The sequence below is a fragment of the Hemicordylus capensis genome, chromosome 15 (genome assembly GCF_027244095.1).
Source record: "Hemicordylus capensis ecotype Gifberg chromosome 15, rHemCap1.1.pri, whole genome shotgun sequence".
NCBI classification, from domain to species: domain Eukaryota; kingdom Metazoa; phylum Chordata; class Lepidosauria; order Squamata; family Cordylidae; genus Hemicordylus; species Hemicordylus capensis.
This window is the reverse complement of record NC_069671.1, coordinates 14,253,334-14,278,156: the sequence shown is the minus strand read 5'-3', so window position 1 is coordinate 14,278,156 and position 24,823 is coordinate 14,253,334. Positions and strand designations below refer to the sequence as shown.

Below are 24,823 nucleotides of genomic sequence, written 5' to 3'. Positions count from 1 at the left end.
TAAATTATTTAGCACTTTTGCATTTTTATTTTATCCCAGATTGAAGCTGTTGCAGCCGGGCTCTGTCTCTTTGTAAAAAATTCATACGGCAGCTTGCATGTATTTTCCATGTTTGTCAATATTTTTCAATCCTGAGCAAGATGGACCTGTGGTCTGACTCAGTATATGGCGGCTTCCTATATGCTGACTTTACCCTCACAACAACCTTGTGAGGTGGGTAAGCAAGAGAGATAGTAACAACAGCTACCCTGTGTGCTTCTGTGTTCTCAACACACTCAACTCGTGGCACCACACGGCCTCATTTAGGGAAACGACCAGAAGTTCACTGTGGCCAGAAGTACACACTACTAGGGTGTGTTCAGCCTGGCAGTTGACTGCTGGACTTGGCCTTACCCACTGCTGTAGTGTTCAGCCTTGATCGGAGGTTGCTGAAGGACGGCTGGAGTGTCCTGGGATGATTCTCCTTCTGTTGTTGTCTAGGATGCGGAAGCAGCAGCATAGATGGACCAGGGGGAAAGTGTGACTATCACCATCCTTCTGATCTGAAATGAGTTAGACAGAGTGACCCTTTTCAAAAGCTCAGAATGCAAGGTGATGTTTTATTCCACCCCACAGGTCCTCTAACAGGCCAAAGCGTAGAGTTAAAAAAATCATCCATTCGTTAGTCAAACAGCATTTTCCATATTCAGAAGTGGGGGGAGCAAAGAAGAAAGGAACAGCAATAGCTGAATCTCACGACATTAGTTGTGCACTCACATTCCACACTGAAACATGTTACGTCTTCTGAAGTTTAATCAGGGGTGAACAATTTTTTTTGGCAAAAAGATATGAGTTTAGAGCCACCTAATAGCGCGGCGGGGAAGTAACTTGCCTCGGGAGCAAGAGGTTGCTGGTTCAAATCCCCGCTGGTATGTTTCCCAGACTATGGGAAACACCTGTATCGGGCAGCAGTGATATAGGAAGATGCTGAAAGGCATCATATTTCATACTGCGCGGGAGGAGGCAATGGTCAACCCCTCCTGTATTCTACCAAAGACAACCACAGGGCTCTGTGGTTGCCAGGAGTCAACACCGACTCAACGGCACAACTGTACCATTATGAGCTTAGAGGCAGATGTTTAGCACAATCCTGGGCATATCTACTCAGAAGCAAGTCCCACTGCATTCAGTGGGGCTTACTTACTAGTAAGTGTGTTTAGGACTGCAGCCTAAGGTTAGATGTCACCTTTTCTGTGAAGTTTCTATATTCTTACCCTCATCTACAGAAACAGCCTAATTACATGTAACTGAAATGAATGCCTAGCCCAATTATCTATCACCATCTCCCTCCCTCTCTCCTTTTGCTTCGAGTGTTACATTTTATACTGTAAGCTCTTTGGGGCAGAGACTTTATGGGCCTAGTTCAGTGGCAGAACACCTGCTTTGTATGCAGAAGGACTCAGGTATCCAAGCCCTGGCAGCATCTCCAGATAGAGCTGGGATTTTTGCCTGAAATTCCGGAGAGCAGCTGCTGCCAGTCAGTGTAGACCATGCTAAACTAGATAGATGAAGGGTCTGGCTCACCAAAAAGCAGCTTCCTGTGCTCATATGCAAGTGCCATGCAATTTATTATTATTATTAATTTGATTTCTTTATTATTATTTATCAATTTGATGGCACCATAAAGACAACATTTCTGTAAGAGTCTGGATATTTTAGCTAAAACTTGATAATTATCTTTGAATTCTTTTTTTTAAAAGTATTAAAAATGAGAGAACTCTGCTCATACAGTCCTCCCCACCATCACCAGACACACTTTCTGCCTTTGTCAAGGTAATTTCTGGCTCTTGCCCTAGATCTTCAACCACCAACTTTGTTTTGCTGCAGAAACGACTGTAACTTGATACGTAATATGGACTGGGAGAGCTGGGAAACTCTATTCTCCCTCCTCCTGGTGTCTCTTGACCCTCTAATTAAAAAAAAACAAGACAGGGAGTTAGGAAAGCCTACACACCCTAGCTGAAGGCAAGCAGAAATTAAATGGGAGCTTTGTTTTCCTTGAACAGCCACAAAATGTGCAGACACAAGGCAGTCCTACTCTTCTTGGCAGCCTTTCCAAGGATGTCTCTGTTCTTAGCTAGTTGAAGCATGCAGGACACAGCTGGGGTGCTTAGGACAAACATTTGAGGTCAGATACACAGAGAGAGAGAGAGAGCACAAAACAAAGGGGCAGCGTAAGCCATAGGTTACATCTACATAGGTTACATCTACATCTATATGCATAGAACTAAGGAAAGGCAAGTGGTGATATGCTGCTGCTTTCAGATTCCGGTATGGCAGGACCAGGGCTCAGGTAGGGAATAAACTGGGGTGCTCAGTACCACCTGGGGGGATGAATGCTCGTTGGGAGTTTCGATGAGGCCTACATCCCGAAAGGTGGGAAACAGCAGATAGCATTGCAGGGCTTTCGGCTTCCAGTGTGTTATCATGCTTTTACTGTCCTGACCACCAGGCCTGAAGCGGCCAAATTTGCAATGGTGTTTTTAAACGCTTTTAGAAAGGCAAACAGTACTATAAAATGTTATTGTTGTTATCGGAGGATTGGAAATGAAAATTGGCAGGAACGTCCTCCAGAGATTACTCCATGGAGAGAATGCAACAGTTTGTTCATTGTTACCCTAGCCTAACCCCTTGCTCTATGCAAGAGTGACTGCAATTTTACCCTAATAGTTTGGGGTCGGGATAAAGAAAGGGTGATAACACAGAGAAAGCTGTAAGTGCAACAGTGCTATTGTATGTATATGTTTACTCAAAATATTTTTCCCCGCCCTTCCAGTACACAATGCTCGGGGCGGCTCACAACATTTATAAAATAGTTACAATGTAAAATCAGACTAATAAAATTAACTAAATTAAGCTAAACAAGTTAAAAATCCAAGCTAAGACCGCAATCAGAACACACGGATTTTAACATTTCAAATTAAAAGTTATTTTAAAAAACTAAAAAAAATAAGAACTGTAAAAACTAAAGAACCTATTGCCTGTTGTCCATCTCTAGGAGAGTAGGTCAAAAATCACTATGAGCATTCGTCCCCTGATATGGTACTGATAGCCAAAATGTGTGGGCCTGACTCATGGACTAATCTCTATGGGGCAACTCTTGTTTGCTGAGCTCTGGACCCCACCCTAAGGGCTGCTTTCAGTTGCTGCTGCTGCTGCCCTTTGTTACATGGCCCACCAATGGCTAGATCAGCAGGAGCAGGTTCCGCCTCTGCAGGCGGGCCTTCCCCAGTGACTTGTCTCCGGTGTCGAGGTCCCTGCTGCCAAAGGATGTGCAGTGCCATGAGGAAACCCAGCTGCCGCCAGCAGGAGTAGCCGGGGTGTGGGATGGGAGGTCGTCCTGAGGCACTGCTGCTGCACCCACCCGACAGTTAGGTCACACTGCCATGGAAGCTGTAAGTAATTTAAGCACTGATTAATTATTAACATCAGCTGTCAGGGAAGCAGCACAGAGAGGTCTAAAAAAGGAAGACGTCACATCTATTAGCTGATGCACATCATGGTGCTCAAAATACTTTCAAAGAGAAAAACAAGGTCTCGCGAAAAACAAGGTTTTTAAATTTGGTACATATCTGAAGGTATTGCTGTTGGCAAGGCCTAATAATAAGAACAGTCTGCATATTGTGGTCTTACCCGGCCCTCCCACCCGCCATGAGAATCAGTAGTCCAAGACTGAAGGAATAGGGGACAATTCAAGGGGCACGCCCCATATGAGATCTTCCCCTTAGGGGATGGAGACGCTCTGGGAAGAGCAGAAGGTTCCAAATTCCCTCCCTGGCAGCATCTCCAAGATAGGGCTGAGAGAGTTTCCTGCCTGCAACCTTGGAGAAGCCGCTGCCAGTCTGTGAAGACAATCCTGAGCGAGACAGACCAAGGGTCTGACTCAGTATATGGCAGCTTCCTATGTTCCTATGTAATGAATTCCAGTTGACATCAATGGTGTTCGTGCAGGGAATTAGCCTGCTGGATTGCATCCGAAAACTATTCTCCACACTGTGAACAATAGCACAAACATTTTCCAGCAATATATGTTCCTTCATCACTCTATTTGTCAGAAACATTTCATTAAGATAGTCTGGAGAAGATCTAGTGGTAAGAGCACGGAGCAGAAACTTACACTTGTGTCAGACTTTTGTACAAAAAGCAGAGAAGATTTATTTCTAACTTTAAAAACAATCACCTTTGGACAAGAGATTGGTATGCATATAAATAACTTTCTGAAAATAGAGTAGCAATTAATCTAAAGATACACCTACGATGAAATAGTTTTTATTCATTTGAGCATAATTCTAGGTTTTAAAAAAACGACTAGAGAATAAATTCCAGCTTTTAGTCACAGATCTTTGGCAGGTTTTCAGGAGGTGCTGGAGAATGATGGGCAACTATCCGTTGGGATGACACACCTCTTCAGTCTTCCAGAGAGGTGCACTCAAAACAAGGCTGTTTTCTTTGCTCTTGCAGACAAAAGGTGGGACGGCTGGGAAGGGAAGGGAAGGTACGTTCTGAGGAACAAACAAACAAAAACTGGCTGAAGCCCCACCTTGTAATTCCATTTCAGGTTTTACTGTTTTATGACAGATCTGTTTCTGGAAAAACACTGCCAGTAAGAACCTCAGGGATGTCTGAAGAATGATTTTTAAAAATATTTACTTCACAGGATGAACGGCAGCATGAACTGTCTCTCCCTCAAAACCATCCTTGTATCACTGCTGGAAAGTTTTTGTTTTTGTTTTTCCACTACTCTGCAAATAGCTGGCAGTTCAGACGGTTTCATGTTGACAGAGAGATTTCTCCCTGGCTAGCAGCATCAGGATTGTCAGGATGGACAAGTCCCGTGGCATGCCGGAGATGCTGAGGGCTCAATAGAACATTTTCCTCATTTCTTTCACCCTTTCCCACAGTCCTGCACAACCTAAGCTTCTGTTGCTGCAGGAGTTTGCAACGACTGGGCTGAAGTGCAAGATGATGTGTGAGCGCACTGGAGCTGGTCTCCACAGGTTCTGTGCATGACATCTAAATGGCATCCATTGCCATTTCAGCAATCTGACAGCCAGCATTCTCTAGCAACGCTGCAGCTGTGTTTTGGGGTCGCATTAGACCAGGCTGTAGTCAAATCCCATTCAAATCAAGCTCTGTATATTATAACTTCACCTTCAAATATGTTTAACTTGCTGTGACAAGGAATTTATGTACGAACTCAAAAGTTCACTTCTTGCACAGACTGATTAGCAAATGCACCTGGAGTTTACAACAGTTTGAAATCCATACGTGCATGGTTAATGTTAAAATCAGAGCGGTACTGTGAGACATGCAAAGTAAACAGACACAACAGGAAAGGCAAGAGGACTCACGCCTGGTCATAAAGAAAAGAGGGAAAGTTTCATCTCGCTTTCCTCCACAGCTGGCAATCTCCCTTTGCAAAGGGGTTTGGGATACTCCATTGCCTGTCAAAGGACATAAATAGATCTCTCATTCTTAGAAAACAACCATGCAGAAATGAATAATATGGTTGCAGGGCACATACTAGGATTGGAAACTAGTTATAAATTTCTTCTGCACTGCATGTGAAATTGGCATAGCGGATTTCCATATCTATATTCAGCAACTACAATTCTCCAAGGGCCACACAGAGAGAGAGAGAGAGAGAGAGAGAGAGAGAGAGAGAGAGAGAGAATTGAAGTGGGTGGGTTGGAGCCAAAGAGGGAGAGACAGGAGGAGGTCCTCTCTGCCTGTCTGGCTGGGACCAGCTGCCACTTGGTTCCTCCCCTCCCAGAACTGCTTCCATCTGCAACCAGGGCACCTGGTTATTGTGTCGCTCCATTCTGCAACAGTCTGGAAGAGTTGGTACCTGCATTTGCTTACTTTCCTCTCTTCTCCCTTCTGCAGAGTGTCTCTTAAATTACAAGCTGCTATCTTAAGCTGTAAGCCACCTTGAGCACTGTGGCAGAGACAGCATCTACATGTCATAAATGAACGAATCAGAGGCAATAATATTCCCTCTTACAAAAAAAAAAAAAAAACCACAGAGGGGGAAAAAAGAAAACAGAGGCTTGGAGTGGCTTCACCAAGACAATACAATTAAGTTAGCCTGTTAATATTTCTCCATTTTCTTGCCTTTCACTTTCATTTTGGTCTTAACCTGAAGCACACGCTCATGCTTGTCGTGCCTGTTTTCAAGCAGACAGGGAGGGTCAAACGCCACTTGGAGCCAAATGTGGCTCAGCATTTTACTCAATACTTTGTATAACACATGCTTTGTTTTGTTTTAGTACTGCTTTTCCTACCCCATACAGATCTCCGAAGGGGCGACATAAGCACAAGACAAAAACTAAAACAGGACGCAGCAAAAGGAGGACACACACCCATAGCAGCACAACAGGGAGCTCGGCAGACCATTCAAGGCAGGCCAAATGCCTGACAAAATAAAAAGGCCTTTGTGAGTCTAGTGGAAGGGAGTTCCACTGATGAGGCACTGCGGGCAACAAGGCTCTGTCCCATGTCACCACCATTTCCAAAGATGGTGAGACGTGGAGCTAGGCCTCTGCTGAAGGTCCTTGTACGTGGGCAAGTTCATATGAGAAGAGGCAGTCCTTAAGGTTCTCAGGAAGGCAATCATTTCATTATGTCCAAGAAACAGAAAGGCGGCATGCTATGCCAAGCCTATGCTCCCCAATGCCCAAAGCCCTTTCAGAAAACAAGAGAAATACCGTCTGAATGCTGCTGCTGCTGTTGGGACTGCAGCGAGGGCTGGTACAGAGAAGGTTGCTGAGCTCCAGGTCTGCTACCATCTGCCGGGACTCTGCCAGCAGCCGCTGCAGCTTACTGGTGGGAGAGCAGGAATCCTAGGAGGAACCAGGAAGGAAGGTGTCAGGGACTAGCTGGAAGGGGGCTCAGGGCCAGAAACGGGAGCCAGGGCTGGCGGCAGGCACCTGAGGCGACTCTGCTCCCATACAAACCCGCCCAGGTACTGACACCTTCATCAGCTACTTGGGTGCCCCTCCAGCAGAAGGGAGGTGGGTAGCAACCAAGGTTAGCATCTCCTAGGTCAGGGGTTCTCAACGTTGGGTCTCCAGATGCTTTTGGACTTCAACTCCCATAATCCCTAACCAAAGGCCACTGGAACTGGGGATTATGGGAGCTGAAGTACAAAAACATCTGGGGACCCAGCGTTGAGAATCCCTGTCCTAAGTGGTGCTCTCCTTCTGTCTATACAGAATGCTTCACCAGACACTTCCTTGATTACACTTTAGGCACCAGGATGAGGCTTTTTCACTTGCCTGAGCATTTCTAGCAATCAATGCATTGAATTTCTTCGATGGCTAACCTTTGAATAGGTTGTTCTTATTGTTTTATCTCTTGCTTTTCTAAATATTATTACTGAGAAAATATTTTCCCCTATCACAGCGATCTGACTATATACTATCTGTTACCCTCTCTCTTCATTTCTGAATGTGTGTGGGTTTGTTTGTTTGTTTTTTAAAATCCAATAGCGTCCGTTAGCTCTTTTGGGGGGGAGTGTTTCAAACTGAAAACATGGCACAAAAATAAAAGCCAAGCACCAGTAACAACCAAACTCTGAAATCTCTCTCCTAGATGGACCTTTGGTCTGATCCAGCTAGGCTCTTCTTACATTCCTAGCCGTGAGTAAGTAAGGGAGACCCTGGCAACTCACTGCTTCCAGACTTCTGCAGGACCAGCATCTGGGACAAATTCGAGGACCCAACTTGGAGGAGATAGCATAGTGCCACAATACCCGGGGCTAATCCACAGGGCTGCTCTTAGAGCTCTGGTGGGGTGCAGGAGCCCTTTCAGTTAATTTTAATGGGGGTTAAAAGAGGACAGGCGCCCTGTTTGCCTTGCCCCAAGGACAGCCCTGCTAGTCCAACAGAACAGATTGCCAAACACTTACGTGGTGGAGGGGGGAATGGCAGCACCCAGTGGCTGCCTCAAGATCTGTCAAACTTGCGAGCTCCAAAGGGAGGTCTCCGTCGACAAACTTCTCATGTATCTTGGGCCTGCTTGTCTTCTGTGTCGATGTCAAGCATGGAGCACCCAACTCCGAAAGGTTCAGGTCTCCATCATGGTCACTGTTAATCAGAAATAAGAAAAGAGGTTTCCTGGAAGAGGTACTTCCCGCACATTTTATGAAAAGGCTTAAAACTGAGGACTTGGCACAGCGTCATACTTTTTTGACACAGGACAGTGAGAGAAAATTAGGACATGCAGTCCGCAAGGTAATTCTTGGCCCATGAAGTCTAATCTTAAGATTCAGTTTTTTAAAGTAAGTTTCTAGCTCTCACTGCTGCATAAAACTGAGAAACATGGACTATAACGCAGGAACTGGGGCCTTTTCCCAGGCCAGATCTGTTGCTGTGTACATCAGCAGTGCACCCAGGTTGCCATGCAACACAACCCTTCCCCTCTGCCAGGACTCTGCTGGGTGATCCAAAAGGTCTGTACTGCAAATCCCATGGGCCTCTTCCTCAAAACATGGACCCCACAGAAAAACTTGCTTCTGCCACTGAAATGGACAGGGCAGTCCTTAGAGGGCTAACACTGTGTGCATACATCGGAAATAATCCCCAAAATGATTGGTTTGGGGCCCATTGCCTGCTCTGTAAGCCAGTGTAATAACACACATCTAATTTGGGGTAAAAAGGCAACAGACGACCAAATCGGACAGTGGTCACGCTGTGGTTGAAGATTATGCATGGAGGAAGAGAAAATTCCATTTTTAAAAAATGCTCAGCAGAAATCGGCTTTACTCACAATAACACTATTAATTACCAGCCCCCTTCAAACTGCTGAATAGGGGAAGGGGGCAGTACTGCCCGACAGTAAGTGTATTGCATTCATTCCAAACAATGAATATAAAATCCCCCACTTGTTACACAAAAGCTGAACCTCTTTGCTAGCTGACGTGGGGCTTTGCTAGCAGTTCCCATCACGGCTATCCCTTCTGTGTGATCAGCCATTATGCGAGCCGGTCCACTTCAAGCTTTGTGAGTGCTCTTCTGATTTTAAGATGCTCAAAACTAAATGGAGCAACAAATTGCTCCAAGGAATCCAGGAGATGCAAGAGCAGATTAAAAACAAAACCATTACCTGGGCCAACCTATATGGTTGTGGGAGTGTGCAAGCTTTCAAGTTACACAGGACTCTCTCTGAGGTATGTGCAGTTTGAAGAGTCCAGTGAAAGTTACTACTTTCTCAGCCAGAACTTGGCTTTTCAATTTGGTTGCTTTGCTTAGCTCAACTTCTATCGGATTTCAACAGTTATTCCATGCTTGAACACATGTGGAAGAAGATGCAGATCAGAATGGAAGAACCAACTGGCTGGCATGAGTCCCCCGACTCAGAAATCCAACCTGGTTTTATTTTCTAAGCCAATCTAAACGGCACAATGAGGACAAGCCACCATTCTGTTCTAAAAGCTGTCAAGCCTGGATTACCGTTCACGGGGGAACGAGCCGCACCGGTACAACAGAAAAGCTGCAACTGCCACCATCAGAGGCTCAGGGAGAGATTATTCCATCAATACCGTATCAGGATGTGATGGCTCATGGCACTTCCACAACAGAGCTGGGATGGCCTGTGCCAATGGACAAAGCCAAATGAGAGATGGTGGGTGAAAGCTTGTGCAGCCACACAGTTAGCTGTCTTTCTTAACAACCTGAACATGGTGCGCGGACAGGTGCGCACACAGCAGACAAAGCATCAGACACAGAGAGTAAGTGAGAGCTAAAAAGGATGAAGTAATCCCCAGCAACAGGCCTCTATCCTAGGCTTAAATCCAAATTGGTACTCAAAAGGGCTCAGCTCTGCAACACATGAAGAGAGTGCTCCTGAGCATGTGCCGAGATCACCTTCACTCACCACTAGGTAGCACAAGTAGCACATAAAGGATGGAGGGAAGATGAGATCTCTTGACCTGGCCAATTGGTTGGCATGGGGCGGGGATCCAGGCAAGCACTCACCAGTGTGTGTAGGTAAATGCCCACTTAACCAATGCATGGAGGGATGGCGCCATAGAGCTCAGGGGTAGAACACTTGATTTGACTCAGTATAAAGCAGTTTCAGGTGTTCAAATAGTGATAAATGATGGTTACAGGTTAAGAAAAGTTGCAGCCCTTTGTATGGGCTACAGAAGAAAGGGAAGACACTTAATTACAGCTGGCGGAGGACGCGAGAGAGACTGTTTACAAATGTCAAGGAAAGGCAGATGGGGCTGCTCCAGGACTGCATTCCATCTCAAGGCACGGGCCCTTGGGAGCAGCTCTGTGCCGGTCTGACTAGCGACTAGCCCCAGGCCCAACGGTTTCCTGCTTTCACGGCTGGCTTTGCGTCCCCACCCCTTAGCAAAGGAAAGGAAAGGTTGTGCCGTTGAGTCGGTGTCGACTCCTGGCAACCACAGAGCCCTGTGGTTATTATTTATTTATTTATTATTACATTTTATATCCCGCTCTTCTTCCAAGGAGCCCAGAGCGGGGTACTACATACTTGAGTTTCTCTTTCACAACAACCCTGTGAAGTAGGCTAGGCTGAGAGAGGAGTGACTGGCCCAGAGTTACCCAGCTAGCATCATGGCTGAATGGGGATTTGAACTCAGGTCTCCCCGGTCCTAGTCCAGCACTCTAGCCACTACACTCACCATTGCCATCTCCCATGCAGTGTGAGAGGATGCCTTTCAGCATCTTCCTATATCGCTGCTGCCCAATATAGGCGTCTCCCATAGTCTGGGAAACACACCAGTGGGGATTCGAACCAACAGCCTCCTGCTCTCTAGGCAGGTTACTTCCCCGCTAGGCCATTAGGTGGCATACCACTTAGAAGGCCACTATATTCAACACTCATCCCTTTGGACTCCAGTCAAACTGTTCAGGCAACACCCAACGATAAAGCCAGTTTGATTTCCAAAAATTCCAGCCATGTTTGCAAGGGGGCCTGGAGGACGATCACTCTAACCCAGGGTCCCTGGCCTGAGGTCCATTGCCCAAGATTGCAAGAAGCTGGTGCTACTAAATGCCAGGTCCATAAATGGAAAATCCACAGCCGTGTGCAGAAGTGCCTTTTACCAACTACAGCTGGTACGCCAGCTGCGACCCTACTTGGAGAAGTCGGACCTGACCTCAGTCACTCATGCATTGGTAAGATCCAGATTGGACTACTGCAATGCGCTCTACGTGGGGCTGCGCTTGAAGACTGCTCGGAAACTTCAGCTGGTCCAGAATGCTGCTGCAAGGATGCTCATGGGTGCGAATCACTTCATGAGTATTATACCCATATACCAAGTCAGACCCTTGGTCCATCTAGATCAGTAATGCCTACTCAGACTTGTAGCGGCATCTCCAAGGTTGCAGGCAGGAGTCTCTCTCAGACCTATCTTGGAGAAACTGCAAGGGAGGGGAATTGGGGCCTTCTGCATGCAAGCCTGCAGGTGCTCTTCCCAGAGCAGCCCCACCCCGTAAGGGGAAGATCTTACAGTGCACACACATGTAGTGTCCCATTCAGATGCAACCAGGGTGGTTGCATCCTACCGGCCAATGGCAGGTCTGTTCCATAGACCTGTTCCTTTCTGCACCTGAAGAGGACTCCGAGGTCTGAGCACACCAAGTCCCACGGTCACTCACCAGGGTAGGTTCCAGCCAAGGCCATGAGATTTCTGGCTCAACCCCCAGTCTAACCAAATAGCAAAGTTCACCGGGATTTAAGGGTGGATTTGTGCCTAGCAGCATCTGCTTTGCAAACAGAAGGTCCTAGGATCTGTCCCCAGCATCTCCAGCTACAAAGTTTCCACCTGGAGAGCAACTGCCAGTCATCTAGAACATACTGGACTAGATGGACCAACACCACAGCTCAGCACAAGGGACCTTCATAGGCTCACCTTGTGTCCAGCTTCGGAGAAGTGTGACCCTGTGGGCATGTATAAGTCCAGATTTAATATTCGGAGGGGTTAACCAGGTAACATTTCTGAGGATGATCCCAAGAGTAAGATTCTAGATTTATGTTTCTTACCTATGGAGTTGTTCCCGAACAGAAACTGCACATCTAACCCACCTCCACTATAGCTGTTCCATCTTCATGTGCCCCCAGAATCATTTGAAAAAGTAACCCCATGAATACCTCGACATGGTCTTTGATGGCCTTGTGTCAACTGGAATCCCTTTGTTGTTTTATCTCTGGGTGAAGCTTAAATACGTTTAATAGAATAAATACACAGCCTACTCTCCTCTGCTTTGCCCTACAGAAGAGCAACTCCAGTCAACCAAACATTAGTCTGTATATTTAACATCATCTAGGTTTCCCCCTGCCCTTTCATTCCTGCCTTGAACACCCTGATGACAAATACACAGATTGAGAATGTGCAACATTTTAAACAACTAGCTGTTCTGATAAAAGATTTTGCTGGTTCTGTGATTTCATTCAAGAAGGTGGGGACAATTACAGCAAAACAGAGCACAAGTTCCCATTTTTGAACACTTAGGAAAATACTGAACCTTTTAGACTTAGGAAAATACTGAACCTTTTAGACTTGCTGACTTTAATTCCACGAGTAGATTTTGGACTGCTGGGGAAAGCTCCGCATGGGACACCTCCTCCTCCTCCTCCTCCTCCTCCTCCTTTTACAGGCTTGAAAATCTGCATCCACTCCTGATCCGTCACTGGTTGGGACAGGATGGTTTTGCTTATGGAGCAGCACGAACAGCAACCAGAGTCCAGCATTTTAACCAGACCAGGAGACTTGCTGAGCCTTGGCCCACCTGGAGTCCCAGCTTGTGAATCCCCCATGGATTTATCGGAGCGCTTCGGCATGTGGCTCTGGCACTTTGGGGGCTCTGCACCCGAGTTCAGATCAAACCAATGCTCGTGTATTGGCAAAGAGGCAACAAGGTTTGGCTCAGAAACCAGCATGAGTTCCCTGCCTTCCATCGTCCACATGCTGTCTGCCAGAGAGGCAGGTCTACTGTCTGTCTCCCCAGCGCTTGAGGAGTCATTCTGCTTCCGCTCTTGCTTGCGTGGGGTTATCTGCTCGTGAAACAGCCCTTCCTGAAACTGATCCAAGTTTCCTGACCGTCTCGCCTCGGTGCCCATCGGCTGCCTACTCTCAGCTCTGCACACTTGGCAAATCTTTTCCGAACTACGGCTGGGGATGTACATAAAGCAGGCATTTCTCTTCTGACTGGTTTCGCTACAGCCCGTGTCTCTGTTGCTGCCACTCCCAAGATCTGACAAAACCACCCCTCTGCTATAAACGGCACAACAAAGAACGCAGGTTACCAAGTCTGCATTTAACCATCCGCACCATCTTCCTGAACTTTTATTCCACCCCTTTCTAGACGAAAATAGTTTGCTCCCATTCTGGATATCTATCAGCTTTCTGACTCCTAGACAGACCCCTAGATAACTAAACTGTTTGGCATCTAATGATTCATGTTCTAAAATTAACCTCCAACTTCGCTAACATAAAGACTAACAAGGGACAAAGAGAAGACTTGTATCAAAAAGAGGCTAAATGTGCTGTGAATCCACTGAGATAACATTTTAATGTATGCAGGTCTGTAGCACAGCAGTGAATCAAAAGCTGCTATGTGCTTAATGTTTTGGACTAGGACCAGGGAGACCTGAGTTCAAATTCCCCTCAGGGGATGGAGCCGCTCTGGGAAGAGCATCTAGGTTCCAAGTTCCCTCCCTGGCAGCATCTCCAAGAGAGGGCTGAGAGAGATTCCTGCCTGCAACCTTGGAGAAGCCACTGCCAGTCTGTGTAGACAATACTGAACTAGATGGACCAATGGTGTGACTCAGTATATGGCAGCTTCCTATGTTCCTAACTAACTAGGTGAATCTAGGCCAGTCACTTATCTCTCAGCATAAACCTATCTCACTTGTGAGGATAAATATAATCATGTGCATTGCTCTGGGTTCCTCAAAGGAAGGGTGAGATATAAATGTGACAAATTAAAACTACAGTTGCTGCTTCCTCTTGGGAAATGAAGCACCCCTCAGCTGCTTGCCGAGAACAGGAGGAGGCTGCAGTGGGGTGTTTTCTTTTCCAGTATAAGTAGCAAGGGGGGCAGGGTCAGCAGCAGTGGTCCCGCCTTGTGATCCCCCCTCCTCTCGTGCACAGGGAACTCGCTCACTGCTGGGAAAGAAAGTGATCCATTACCAGGCTACTAGATATTTGATACCAGGGATCTGAATTATTTCCCCTCCAGCCATATTCAAGGCTGAGTCCCAAAACTCTGATTAGATGGGATTTCTAAATATTTCTCCAGCCCTGGCTATCTGCTAATCGCCCTTTAAATGGTAACCCCACAGGAAAGCCATTCAGCCTGCTGACCTCGTTTCGCGGGCTTCTTTCTTGTGTTTCTGTTTCGTTTCCTGAGAACTCTCCAGATTGAAATGAAGGAACTGCAGATCCCGTTGCTGCTTCACATAGATCTGAGGGCAGATGGCAAGTCAGCTAACAAACTTCAGAAGCACAGGCGATTTCAAAAGGACTCAGCCTACCCAAACCACTGCAGCCATCACCCATGTTGGCATGTTCAACACAGCTGTGCAATGTTGTTCGACTTCTTTAAAGTCATGGGTTTTTTTTTACAAATTTTGAAAGTGAAAAAAGGAGGCAAAGATCAACAATGCTAATCAGTAATTTCTTTCTTATAGGTACATTTCCAACACTGAGCATTAAAGCTGCTTCTGTTAACTTAGCAGTCCATAAAGTGATCTGCAGTACATATCTCATTAGGAATATTCAAGATGTGAATTATGTACAAAATGAACTTTTAAATACAGGGTTCTATGTGTGTTCTTTTCATAGAAGATACAAGAACAAGACCAATAGAAAGGGGAGGGAGAAGAACTCTTTCCATATAACATTTCTGGAGAAGACATAAGAAAACCCCATCTTTATCAGTGTCCCTGCTTATGCACGTGTTTGTGGGATATCCTCCAGCACATTTGAATAAGGAAAGACTTGATATTTCACTGCACATGCTCAGAGGCACTCTTCCTTCTTCTTAGTTCACACATCCCAAGGCTGGACTCAATATTGGAAACAAGTTCAAATTAACTCCAGCATGAGAGTAAAAATAGATGTCACTTTAAGAATGTGATTTGGACTAGTGTGCTTGGTTTTTTATTTAGGAAAGAGCAGCTGGATCAGGCCGCAGTAGATTGAGACTGTGACATGGGGAAGTTTAACCCTCTGACCTATCAAGGTCCCGATCCAGCTGCTATTTACTGAATAAAGAACCAAGTCATAACCCTGTGTTTAAAGTAACATCTAGTTTGACCTTTAGAGTATTGGCCAGTTCTGTCAGTGTTCACTTTTAATTCTGCTCCGTTCCTCTTTACGACACAGAAGGCCTAGACAAATTAAATCTCTCCTTCCCCCCAAAAACCCAGAGATTGGACTCCAACCTGTCGCAAATTGCTCAGTTCTGTGTCGGTCCGCAGTTGTTTCGATTTGGCCGAATGAAGAAGCTGGTCTTTTCTGTTGGCTCTCTCAGCTGTTGGGATGGGGAGAGGGGATGGTCCAGTTATTTTCCACAACAAAAGATACAATGGAAAAAACAACCAAGGGTTTTCGAACTTGGGTCCCCAGATGTTGTTGGACTACAACTCGCATTATTCCCAGCGGGAGGCCTAGACAGTATTCTAGATATATACTAGATATCCCTGAATGCTGGGATAACTTTATCGAACATCTAAGCTGCTTCAATCTACCACTTTTTAAAAAAAGAAATACTGTAATTTTCAGCAGAAACACCATGGCACATTTTTGATGCTTGCTGCACTTCTGCTGATGTGGCGCTTACATGTGGGTTTCCCCCCCTACTCCCGCAGAATCCACATTCATAATAATCTCTGGGCTTACTATAAGAAATTATACATAAGGATGGGAGTCCCTATACTCATATCACTTCCATCACCAGAATGTTGGGGGCAATATGCTAAATCATTGTAAACCGCTTAGAGAGCTTCGGCTATAGAGCGGTATATAAATGTAAGTGCTATTGCTATTGCTATCACGATGTTCCATTTAGCTGCGGCGTTTGCACCAAAAATTACAGTAACAGACAAAATCGCCAACATTGTATCTGCTAAATCAGAGATGGTGATTAGAAGTTTGACAGATTGCAGCCCCCAAAGCATGGGCCCAGACATATCTCTGTGCCTACTTACCACTAAGCATCAATTCATTGTTCAAATAATTGTTTTCTTGTTTGAGGCGTATGATTTCTTCTCTCTGTTCATTGTTCTCTCTTGTTTTTTCGCTGAGGTCACCTTTAAAAATAAAACAGAGCATTGCCAAAATGAAAATGTCTTGCATGGACACTTGATGTCTTAGTTCACATCTTTTTAACAGGATTATCATTAGCATGACGTCATAAATGGTATTTGCAACTAGAACTGTCTCCACAGCAGTACAACATACGAATCAGTGATTCATATCCTTTAAAGCACTGAGAATACATTTTCAGGCTTAGAATTAGTCACTGAACTCATTATTGATCACTAGTAGATTACTGTGGTACCACTCAAGTTCTACAAAATATAATTTAACATCTAGATATGAAGGACCAACTACTTGCTCCCATATGGAGAATCCCATACAAAACAAGCTTCTTTGATTAAAAAAAGCGTTTTTTAAAAAGTGTATGTATGTATGTATGTGTCAGAAGTGACCAGTGCAGACGCCGCTAGCGGGGGTGGGACAGGACGGCCAGAGGCACCTTTAAGCATCAAAGGTGTTTACTTCCGCTCCGGCAGCACCTGCAAGCTACAGCATGCCACCCAGCACTCCCTGTGGCGGGGGATCGGCTCCAACAGTCATCTGGCTGACAGTAGGGATCAGCTCCGTGGAAGCCAGGCGAGGGGGCCAATCCCCCAACTCAGGGAGCGCTGGGTGGCATGCTGTAGCTTGCAGGGGCTGCCGGAGCGGAAGTAAACACCTTCTAATTTATGCTTAAAGGTGCCTCTTGCCACACCACACCACCCCAGTGGCGTCCACACCGGCCACTACTGATAGATAGACAGACAGACAGACAGACAGACAGACACCCCGCCCTGAGCCACCTTTGGAAGGGCGGTATATAAATCTAATAAATAAATTAAAACAATAATTCACAAACACACACCTTAGTATGTTTGTGTGTAAATGTTTTTATATATATATATATATATATATATATATATATATATATATATATATATATATATATATGAGAATGTCCAACCATTAGTAGTTCTGGTTGATTAATCATCTGCTTTTACATGTAAGTGTGTGTGTGTGTGTGTGTGTGTGTGTCTATACACACCCTTATTTATTCATCATATTTTTATACCGCCTGATATGTACATCTCTAGATGTAAAAGCTGATGATTAATCAACCAGATTTACTAATAGGTGGTCATTCCTATTCATTTGGTTGCAGGGAATTTAAATGAGAACAGTGTTCTACCCCAAACCCAGCCCAGAACTATGGACCCTGAATTCCAAACTTTGCTTACCTTTTAATTTGTTTGTTTCCAACACAATCTCCTTCAGCCTGAGTTTGAAGTCCTGTTTCTCTCTGTTGGTGCTCGATTCTTCCATCCTTGCTGCGCGCAGAGCATTTTCCAGCTTCTTAAACTTGCATGTAAATTCAGTAATGTGATTGGTCGCTTCAAGTATATCATTATCCTAGCGGGGCAGAAGGGCAATTTAGTCCATCACTATTTTTTTGTTCTTCATCTGCACACTTCTCCTTTTATTTGATGAATTCTGAAAGCAACAGCAATCCAATGGATTTTTTTTTTTAAGCTGCAACATTTAAAGAGCTTTTAAAAATCTCTTGTCTGCGGGGAGAGAGGTCCTATCTTTCAACACCCAGAAGCAGGCATTAGATCTAGAAGATAAGCTAAATGTGTTGGATTGCAATTTGACTGTCTTTTGCCCCACCTTAAGAACATAAGAAGAGCCCTGCTGGATCAGGCCCAAGAAGGCCCAACTAGTCCGGCATCCTGTTTCACACAGTGGCCCTGGCCCACTAGATACCGCTGGAAGCCTACAGGCAGGATCTGAGGGCATGCCCTCCCTCCTGCTGTTACTCCGCTCAGAGAGGTACGAAGTGGAGAGCAAACCCCAAGCTGCCACCTGGCCAGTGGGCCTCCCTCCCTCAGGGGCCCAGGGACATTTGTATTCCACCCTCCTGAGTAGCCATGCCCGCTGAAATTCCTGATTACACCCGGATTCCAAGTATCTCACACAAATTGCTTAGCCCACCCAGATTTCAGCTTTCATTTTTTAAAAAAAGCTAAGCTCTAGCCCTTGTAGAAGCGGAGTTATGGAGCAAAACATGCAGTCCCTATTCTGCTCAAAAATTATTTTAAAGCCAATTTACATAACATACAAACTGGGCACCCCAGTTTGGAAATCCAGAATATGGCAACCCCACCCCCCACAAGTGTTCAATTGTAGCTATGTCCATTTATAAAGTCTATTTTGCAAACGGGGGGTGGGTGAGGATGGTTTCCAGTGAAAAAGAGCAAATGTTCCATTTCCTACTTTATAAAGAATGAGTAGGATGTGGCTTGGGTCCTGCTGCCATCACATCTAGATGAACCCAGAGAACGGGCATTCTCAAAAAGACACGTATGATTACCTTTAACTTTAACATAGTCAACAGCTCCTGTTCTCTAGCTTGCAGCTGGCCCACTTTATTAGAGAGTTCCATCACCGAGCTGCTGAGGGATTGATTTTTCTCCTTAAAAAGTGAATGGGCAAGAAAAAGATAAAGTAGAGTCTAGTCCCTGTACAGTTTTCCTTGGCTGTCCTGTCGTAGCACATATACAAATTGGCATTGCAGTCAACATCTTTGCTCAGCCCACTGAAGGACAACTTATGAGGATATTACAAAACACGATCCATGCCCATGATTGGAAGCATGAGATAACTGCTTCACCAACATACATGGTGAGCGCAGCAATCCAGCTTGTGACTAGGGTGTTTATAACGCCCTGGAGAGGAGAACTGGTCTTGTGGTAGCAAGTAGTAATTGTCCCCTTTGCTACACAGGGTCCTCCCTGGTTTGCATTTGCATGGGAGACTACATGTGTGAGCACTGTAAGATCTTCCCCTTAGGGGATGGGGGGGCTGCTCTGGGAAGAGCACCTGTCTGTTTGCATGTAGAAGGTCCCAGGTCCCCTCCCTGACAGCATCTCCAAGATAGGGCTGAGAGAGATTCCTGCCTACAACCTTGGAGAAGCTGCTGCCAGTCTGTGTAGACAATACTGAGCTAGATGGACCAAAGCTCTGACTCAGTATAAGGCAGCGTCCTATGTTCCAGACTAGTCAGAATGGTCAATAATTGGGTTCTCCCCCTCTCCTAATTTTAATACACTGTAATTAACATACATTTTCAAATTCACAGAGGAACTGGAGTCGCCTTAGTCAGTTTCATTTGTGAGCAAAGCTAGTCAGGAGTTGAGGGTCAGTTCCTGGTTGAAGCTACTCAGGAGTCACAGTCTAAACCATACAAGGTTTCTGAATCAGGTCATGAATTGAGACCTACCTCCAGGGCCTGACACTGATGAGATGTGTCAGATGCTCTCTGAGACAGCTCCTGAAGTTTCTGCTGAGTATTCTCAAGGGTGATCTTGCGATCTTTCTGCTGGGATTCCAGGAGCTTTAATCTCTGGGTCAGTGCAGTTATCATCTCATTTCTCTTGTGCAGCTCATCTGAGGGGAGAGGTCAGGCATGATGTACAGCAGTACAACACTGATGCAAGCCAAGCTATGTAGTGGTAGCATCATACTACACTGAGGTGGAGGTGGTGGTGTGGATATAAAAAGAGAAAATTCTTAATTCTAGAAAGGAACATGTAACCAGGAGTAATCCTAAAGCAGTTCTCTTTATTGTTTTACCTGCCATGTTTCTTCCTTCTTCACTGCACAATTTGGGAGTTTGTAAGCAGTTATCCAGTACAGATGTTGATAACACGTTAACTCATGGATGTTAAGCACATTGGTTACTCTAATGCAAAAACAGCCAACTTTTTCTGAAAGTATAAAATAATCTGTTTGGCTTGATATTGGTTCTTTCAGGAAGTGAAATGGACACCTCACCATTACAGAATATTTCAAAAGGTTCTACACACTTCCTGTCACCCACAACATTCTACCATTTCCATGGTTCCCCAGTACAGATTAAATCTCCATTCCGTTGCCAGATGCCATTTGAGTGGTTGAGCAAACAGATCCTCCAAACCACTTCCTGATGGTCTGTGTCAGTCCTAATGTTCCAGCGGACAGCTTAGGAACCGATACATATAGGAATAGGCGTAATCTTGTTGTTTCCAAAACTGTGCTATTCTTTTTAACTTATTCAATCGCTTCTGTCTTTCAAACCAAATTTGAAAACGAGCCAGCATGATGAATACTAAATTTGTGAAGTGACAGGGCTCTAAGACAGTCCTGCAAAACAGCCTCTAGTACAAACTCACAAGGTGTCGGTGGCCTTAGGCAAGTCAATCTCTCAGGTGGCAATAGGAAGATACTAATACACTGGTTTAATCCTTGGACCTATGTTCTGTATGGCACTCACTCTCCAATCTGCTGCACCGTTCTGCCAAAGTCAGTATTTTTTGACGATCATCCTCCCAAGCCAACAGCTGCCTCTGGTGAATAACAACCATATCGTTGAGCTCCTTATCACGGTCTTTCAGTTCAACAATTAACAGTTGAAGTTCTTTCCTCTGTTTCTGAATGGTGAGGCTCTCCAGATCAGGGTTTGGGTTCTACAGGGAGAAAAGCAAGCAGGCAATGTTGACACACCACATCAGCAATTAGGACAGCAGGAGAGAACTATCTGGTTCAAACACAAACTGCTTTTCCAAGAGTGCTGCAGCTTTTTTTTCATTAAATGTAAAAATTGGAAACCATGTCCTTAACATCCCAGAAAATGCAGTTTTAGAACCCAAAGGCTTTGGAGATGCCATGCCTAATTGATACGATTTGGATTTGTTTAATGGAGCAAATGGCTGGGATCTGGCACACCCAAAAGATTGTACACATCAGATGGGATTTTGACTTTTCCCTTTGAACAGCAGCACCCAACATACTTTGCTACAAATCCTTTTGGAAAGTTCTTTCAGTTTCAAAAGTGGGTTGCCATGTTGGTCATCAGTGGGTTTTATCTAAGAAATACAAGTTCAAAGCCCCCCTACCTGTACAGAACAAGTTGCAAATGTCTTTGTAAACCTGGACCGACATTCAAAAGGACTATGGCTAAAATGCTGAACACAGAAAGACCCGCTAGAGTTCTTCTAAATTCTAGTTTAATCTAGATTTAATCTTGAGCCCCAAAATGTGTATACACATTGAAGTCCATCAGTCTTCAGTGCAAAGTGAACTGCAACTGACAGTTTAAACATTGTTTTCAGACTTATTTTATTTACCTGGGGTGGAGTGGAGAAAGTCAGTGATGGATTCATAGGGGATCTGGGAACAGGTCTCTCAAGTGCAAATGATTTGAGAAATACTGTGGACACATTCAGTTTCAATGCCCCATAAGAGTGAAGAATTCCATCCTTGTTAGTTGCACCTAAGCTGTACGGATGTTAACTAAGAAATGGGGGGAAATAAATTGGTTAGCAGCAGAGAGACACACACTTCCCCAGCAGGGAGAGGCAGGTAAGATCAAGGGAGGGACTTTTATTCCAAAAAATACTGGGGTGGCACGGGGAGGGGCAGAATAATAAGAAAACAAGGGAGTTCTTTCACATATACCACCAGAGAAGTATGAGTGGAGATGCTTTAAACAGACAGTTTAAGCTGCATACACAAAATCATTTGAGATTCTATTCCAGTCTAATTAAGAAGTTTTTATTCAAGTTTAATTAATCCAGAGTGACTACCATCCACATATACTAGATCATTCCAAGTATTAATCAATCAACCATCTTTATTATGGTCATAAACCAGCCAGCATAAAGTACAGGGGGCGATTACACAATGCAACATGCAAAGTATAATGGATGATACATTGAAAGACATAAAGAGATATTAAAAGGTTTTTAAACACATGATAGCGCATAAAATAGCATTGAAAGGCCGAAAAGGCATAGCAGGCATAAAAAAGGGTAAAAGGGATAGAAGACATAATTGCAGGGGGTGATTACAGGATGCAGAGTATAATACACAATGATACATCAAAGACATAAAGAGACATTAAAAGTTATTAAAACACATGATAAAGTATAAAACAGCATAAAAAGCCTAAACCAAGCATTATTCTTTTAAAAATTATCCCAGATATAGATAAAAGGCTGTGAAATGCCAAACTCCAGTGAAAGCAGGGTAGAAGAGGGAAAACAACCCAACAAACCACCAAAAAATAAACTGATGGGGGAGGTTTGGAAATGCTACCCAACAATTTGGTCAGACTAGAAATCCAAGTTTGATGGAATGGTAATCTGGTTTGCTTGTATGCATCTTATAATGAAGCCCTTCTCCCAAGTGAACAACTACTTTCTGGATATACATGGGCATATTTCTAATTTGCTATTGTTACTATCTTTCTTCTTCCCTTCCCTTTGTACCCCACACTCCTGCCTTTGCTTATTTAGTAAGGCTTTTTTTTTTTTAAGGACTCTGACACACGTCCCAGTAATTTCAAAAGGGCTGTCTTGACCAAATCACTGTGCATGCTGCCCATTCTTAACAATACTAATAACAGGCAGCGTCCTGACTAGTCGTACGGACCACTGAAACCAGCGAGACAAGTTACTGGTTTATTTTATTATGGTAAATAATTATGGTTTATTTTATTATTTTATTTTCAGAGTAATAAGAATGGGAAGAGTGGGCAAATATTGCTCCGTCTAGATGTGCAAGGTTGATAGAGCAGTATCCCAACAGATTCAAGGCTGTTATTAAAGCAAAAGGTGGTTCAACAAAATATTGACATTGGGGGGGGAGTGATCCTTTTTCAATCTCAGTAATTCTTGTTTTTTTATTTCTGACACTTTTTCTGGACTGTAATTGTGATGTTTTTCAGTTGGATGTTATAGGTTGCATTGGATAAGTACAGCTGGTGAAGGGAATTTTCTTTGTGTTTTCATTTCAGGATGTAAGGGAACCAGAATTTAAGGTCTATCAAAGGGGGTGATTCTTTCCAATACCCACTGTATGTCCAAAGAGAGCAAGAATTGTAAACTGCCCAGAAGACACAAGTTTGGGGTGGTATAAAAATATGTCAAATAAATACATAAAGTGAAAGCAAGTATGTATAAGTGAGTAAGTAAGTATAAGTAAGTAAGGGGCGGTATAAAAATATGTCCAAAAAAAGCAAGAAAGCAAGAATTGTAAACTGCCCAGAAGACACAAATTTAGAGTGGTATAAAGATATGTCAAATAAATAAATAAATAAATAAATAAATAAATAAATAAAAGATAAGCATGTATGTATAAGTGAGTAAGTAAGTGTAAGTAAGTCAGGGGCGGTATAAAAATATGTCCCAAAAAAACCAGCAAGAAAGCAAGCATTGTAAACTGCCCAGAAGACCCAAGTTTGGGGTGGTATAAAGATGTCAAACAAACGAACAAACAAACAAATAAAAAGTATAAAGTATGTATAAGTGAGTAAGGAAGTGTCAGGGGCGCTATAAAAATATGTCCAAGCAAGCATAAACTGGCCCCCTGCTTTCGGGGGGGTGGGCTAGTCATGACCGACTCTGGCGGGCCCCCCGCCCGACCTAGGGGGTTACCCGTGACGGCGACGAGCCTCAGGGGGGGCCGCCCTCCCCCCCTCCCGTCCTCCCAGCTCCGTCCTCCTCGGGGTTCATGGAGGAGGCGGAGGGCGGGCTGGGCCGAGGCGGGGGGTGCGGGAGAGTCCAGTCCAGTGCAGCCCAGTCCGACCCGGGAAGCGCTCGCCGCCCTGCGCCGCTTTGGCGCCCTCCTCCCTCAGGGAGGGCAAATGGCGGACGGGGCCGCAGCCGCCGCCGCCGCCCCCCCCCCCTCAGGGGGGCCTGACTTACCCGCCGCCGGCCGCTGCGCCGTTTCCCGCGCGATTCATTCGGCCTCCACGCCCGCCCGCGTCGCCGCCGCCGCCTCCGCTGGGCTGTCGTGCGGGGCGTGCGCGGGGCAACGGGCGCCCCCTCGCCTCGCCCTCAGCGGCGACTACACGCAGTACTCGGCCACCCACCCACGCATTTAGACGAACATCAAAGCGGTTTCACTCCGGTTTATGGCATCCCTGGGGAGGGGGTGGGGGTTTCCCTTTTGGCCCCAGGAAATGCTTTGCCTGCATTGGGGGCTCCCCCCCCACCCGCCGCAGGGGATCACCTTAAGTGGCGCAGCAGTGAAATGCTGGACTAACAGGCATAAGGTTGCTGGTTCGAATCCCTGCTGGTACCTCTTATGGGTAGCAGCCATATAGGAAGGTGCTGAAAGGCATCATCATTTCATACTGCGCGGGAGGAGGCAATGGCAAACCCCTCCTGCGTTCTGCCAAAGACAACCACAGGGCTCTGTTTGCAAGCAAAGCATGTCTAGGGATAAAGTCTGCAGCAGTCAGTCTGGACTGATTAATTAAACGGGAGCAAAATCTGGAGTGATGATTCTGTCTACTCAAGTATGCCTGTGAACCAAAAGAAGTTCCTAGTGTGTTGTGAAGTAAAGGTAAACTTGTGCCGTCAAGTCGGTGTCAGCTCCTGGCACCCACAGAGCCCTGTGGTTGTCTTTGGTAGAGTTGAAATCGACTTGATACACTTTATCTTAGGGGGTGCAGAGGCCCTGGAC

General features: G+C 45.2%; 2 protein-coding genes across 8 annotated transcripts in view; both read right to left on the bottom strand.

Annotated features, from left to right (window-relative positions):
• The window catches only part of HIP1R (huntingtin interacting protein 1 related), a 59,029-nt gene extending 56,862 nt beyond the window's left edge, over positions 1–2,167 (bottom strand). Inside the window, exons 1-2 of one of the 2 annotated variants that reach the window (XM_053280295.1) lie at positions 1,994–2,167; positions 394–542 (exon numbers count right to left, since the gene is read on the bottom strand). The gene's annotated coding sequence lies outside the window, so the exon portion shown is untranslated. Of the gene's footprint in view, positions 1–393; positions 547–1,993 lie in introns of those variants that run through there. The other variant, XM_053280297.1, reaches the window with a different exon arrangement.
• A 2,125-nt stretch (positions 2,168–4,292) lies between these two features.
• Positions 4,293–24,317, bottom strand: CCDC62 (coiled-coil domain containing 62). Of its 6 annotated transcripts, none has more exons than XM_053280416.1 (14): positions 24,061–24,317; positions 21,481–21,646; positions 20,628–20,820; positions 19,596–19,762; positions 18,687–18,788; positions 17,554–17,725; positions 16,225–16,326; positions 15,460–15,548; positions 14,378–14,478; positions 12,563–13,285; positions 7,949–8,126; positions 6,747–6,881; positions 5,391–5,483; positions 4,293–4,516 (listed from the first exon to the last, which is right to left on the bottom strand). In XM_053280416.1, the coding sequence occupies exons 2-13, from the start codon at positions 21,514–21,516 to the stop codon at positions 5,397–5,399; spliced, it is 2,085 nt and encodes a 694-aa protein (XP_053136391.1). In that variant the 5' UTR covers positions 21,517–21,646; positions 24,061–24,317; the 3' UTR covers positions 4,293–4,516; positions 5,391–5,396. The 6 variants fall into 6 exon arrangements, with proteins under 6 accessions (XP_053136391.1, XP_053136392.1, XP_053136389.1 ...); XM_053280417.1 differs by having other exon boundaries at positions 4,293–4,541; positions 12,563–13,183; XM_053280414.1 differs by having other exon boundaries at positions 4,293–4,541; positions 24,061–24,316.
• Between the last annotated feature and the right edge of the window lie 506 nt (positions 24,318–24,823).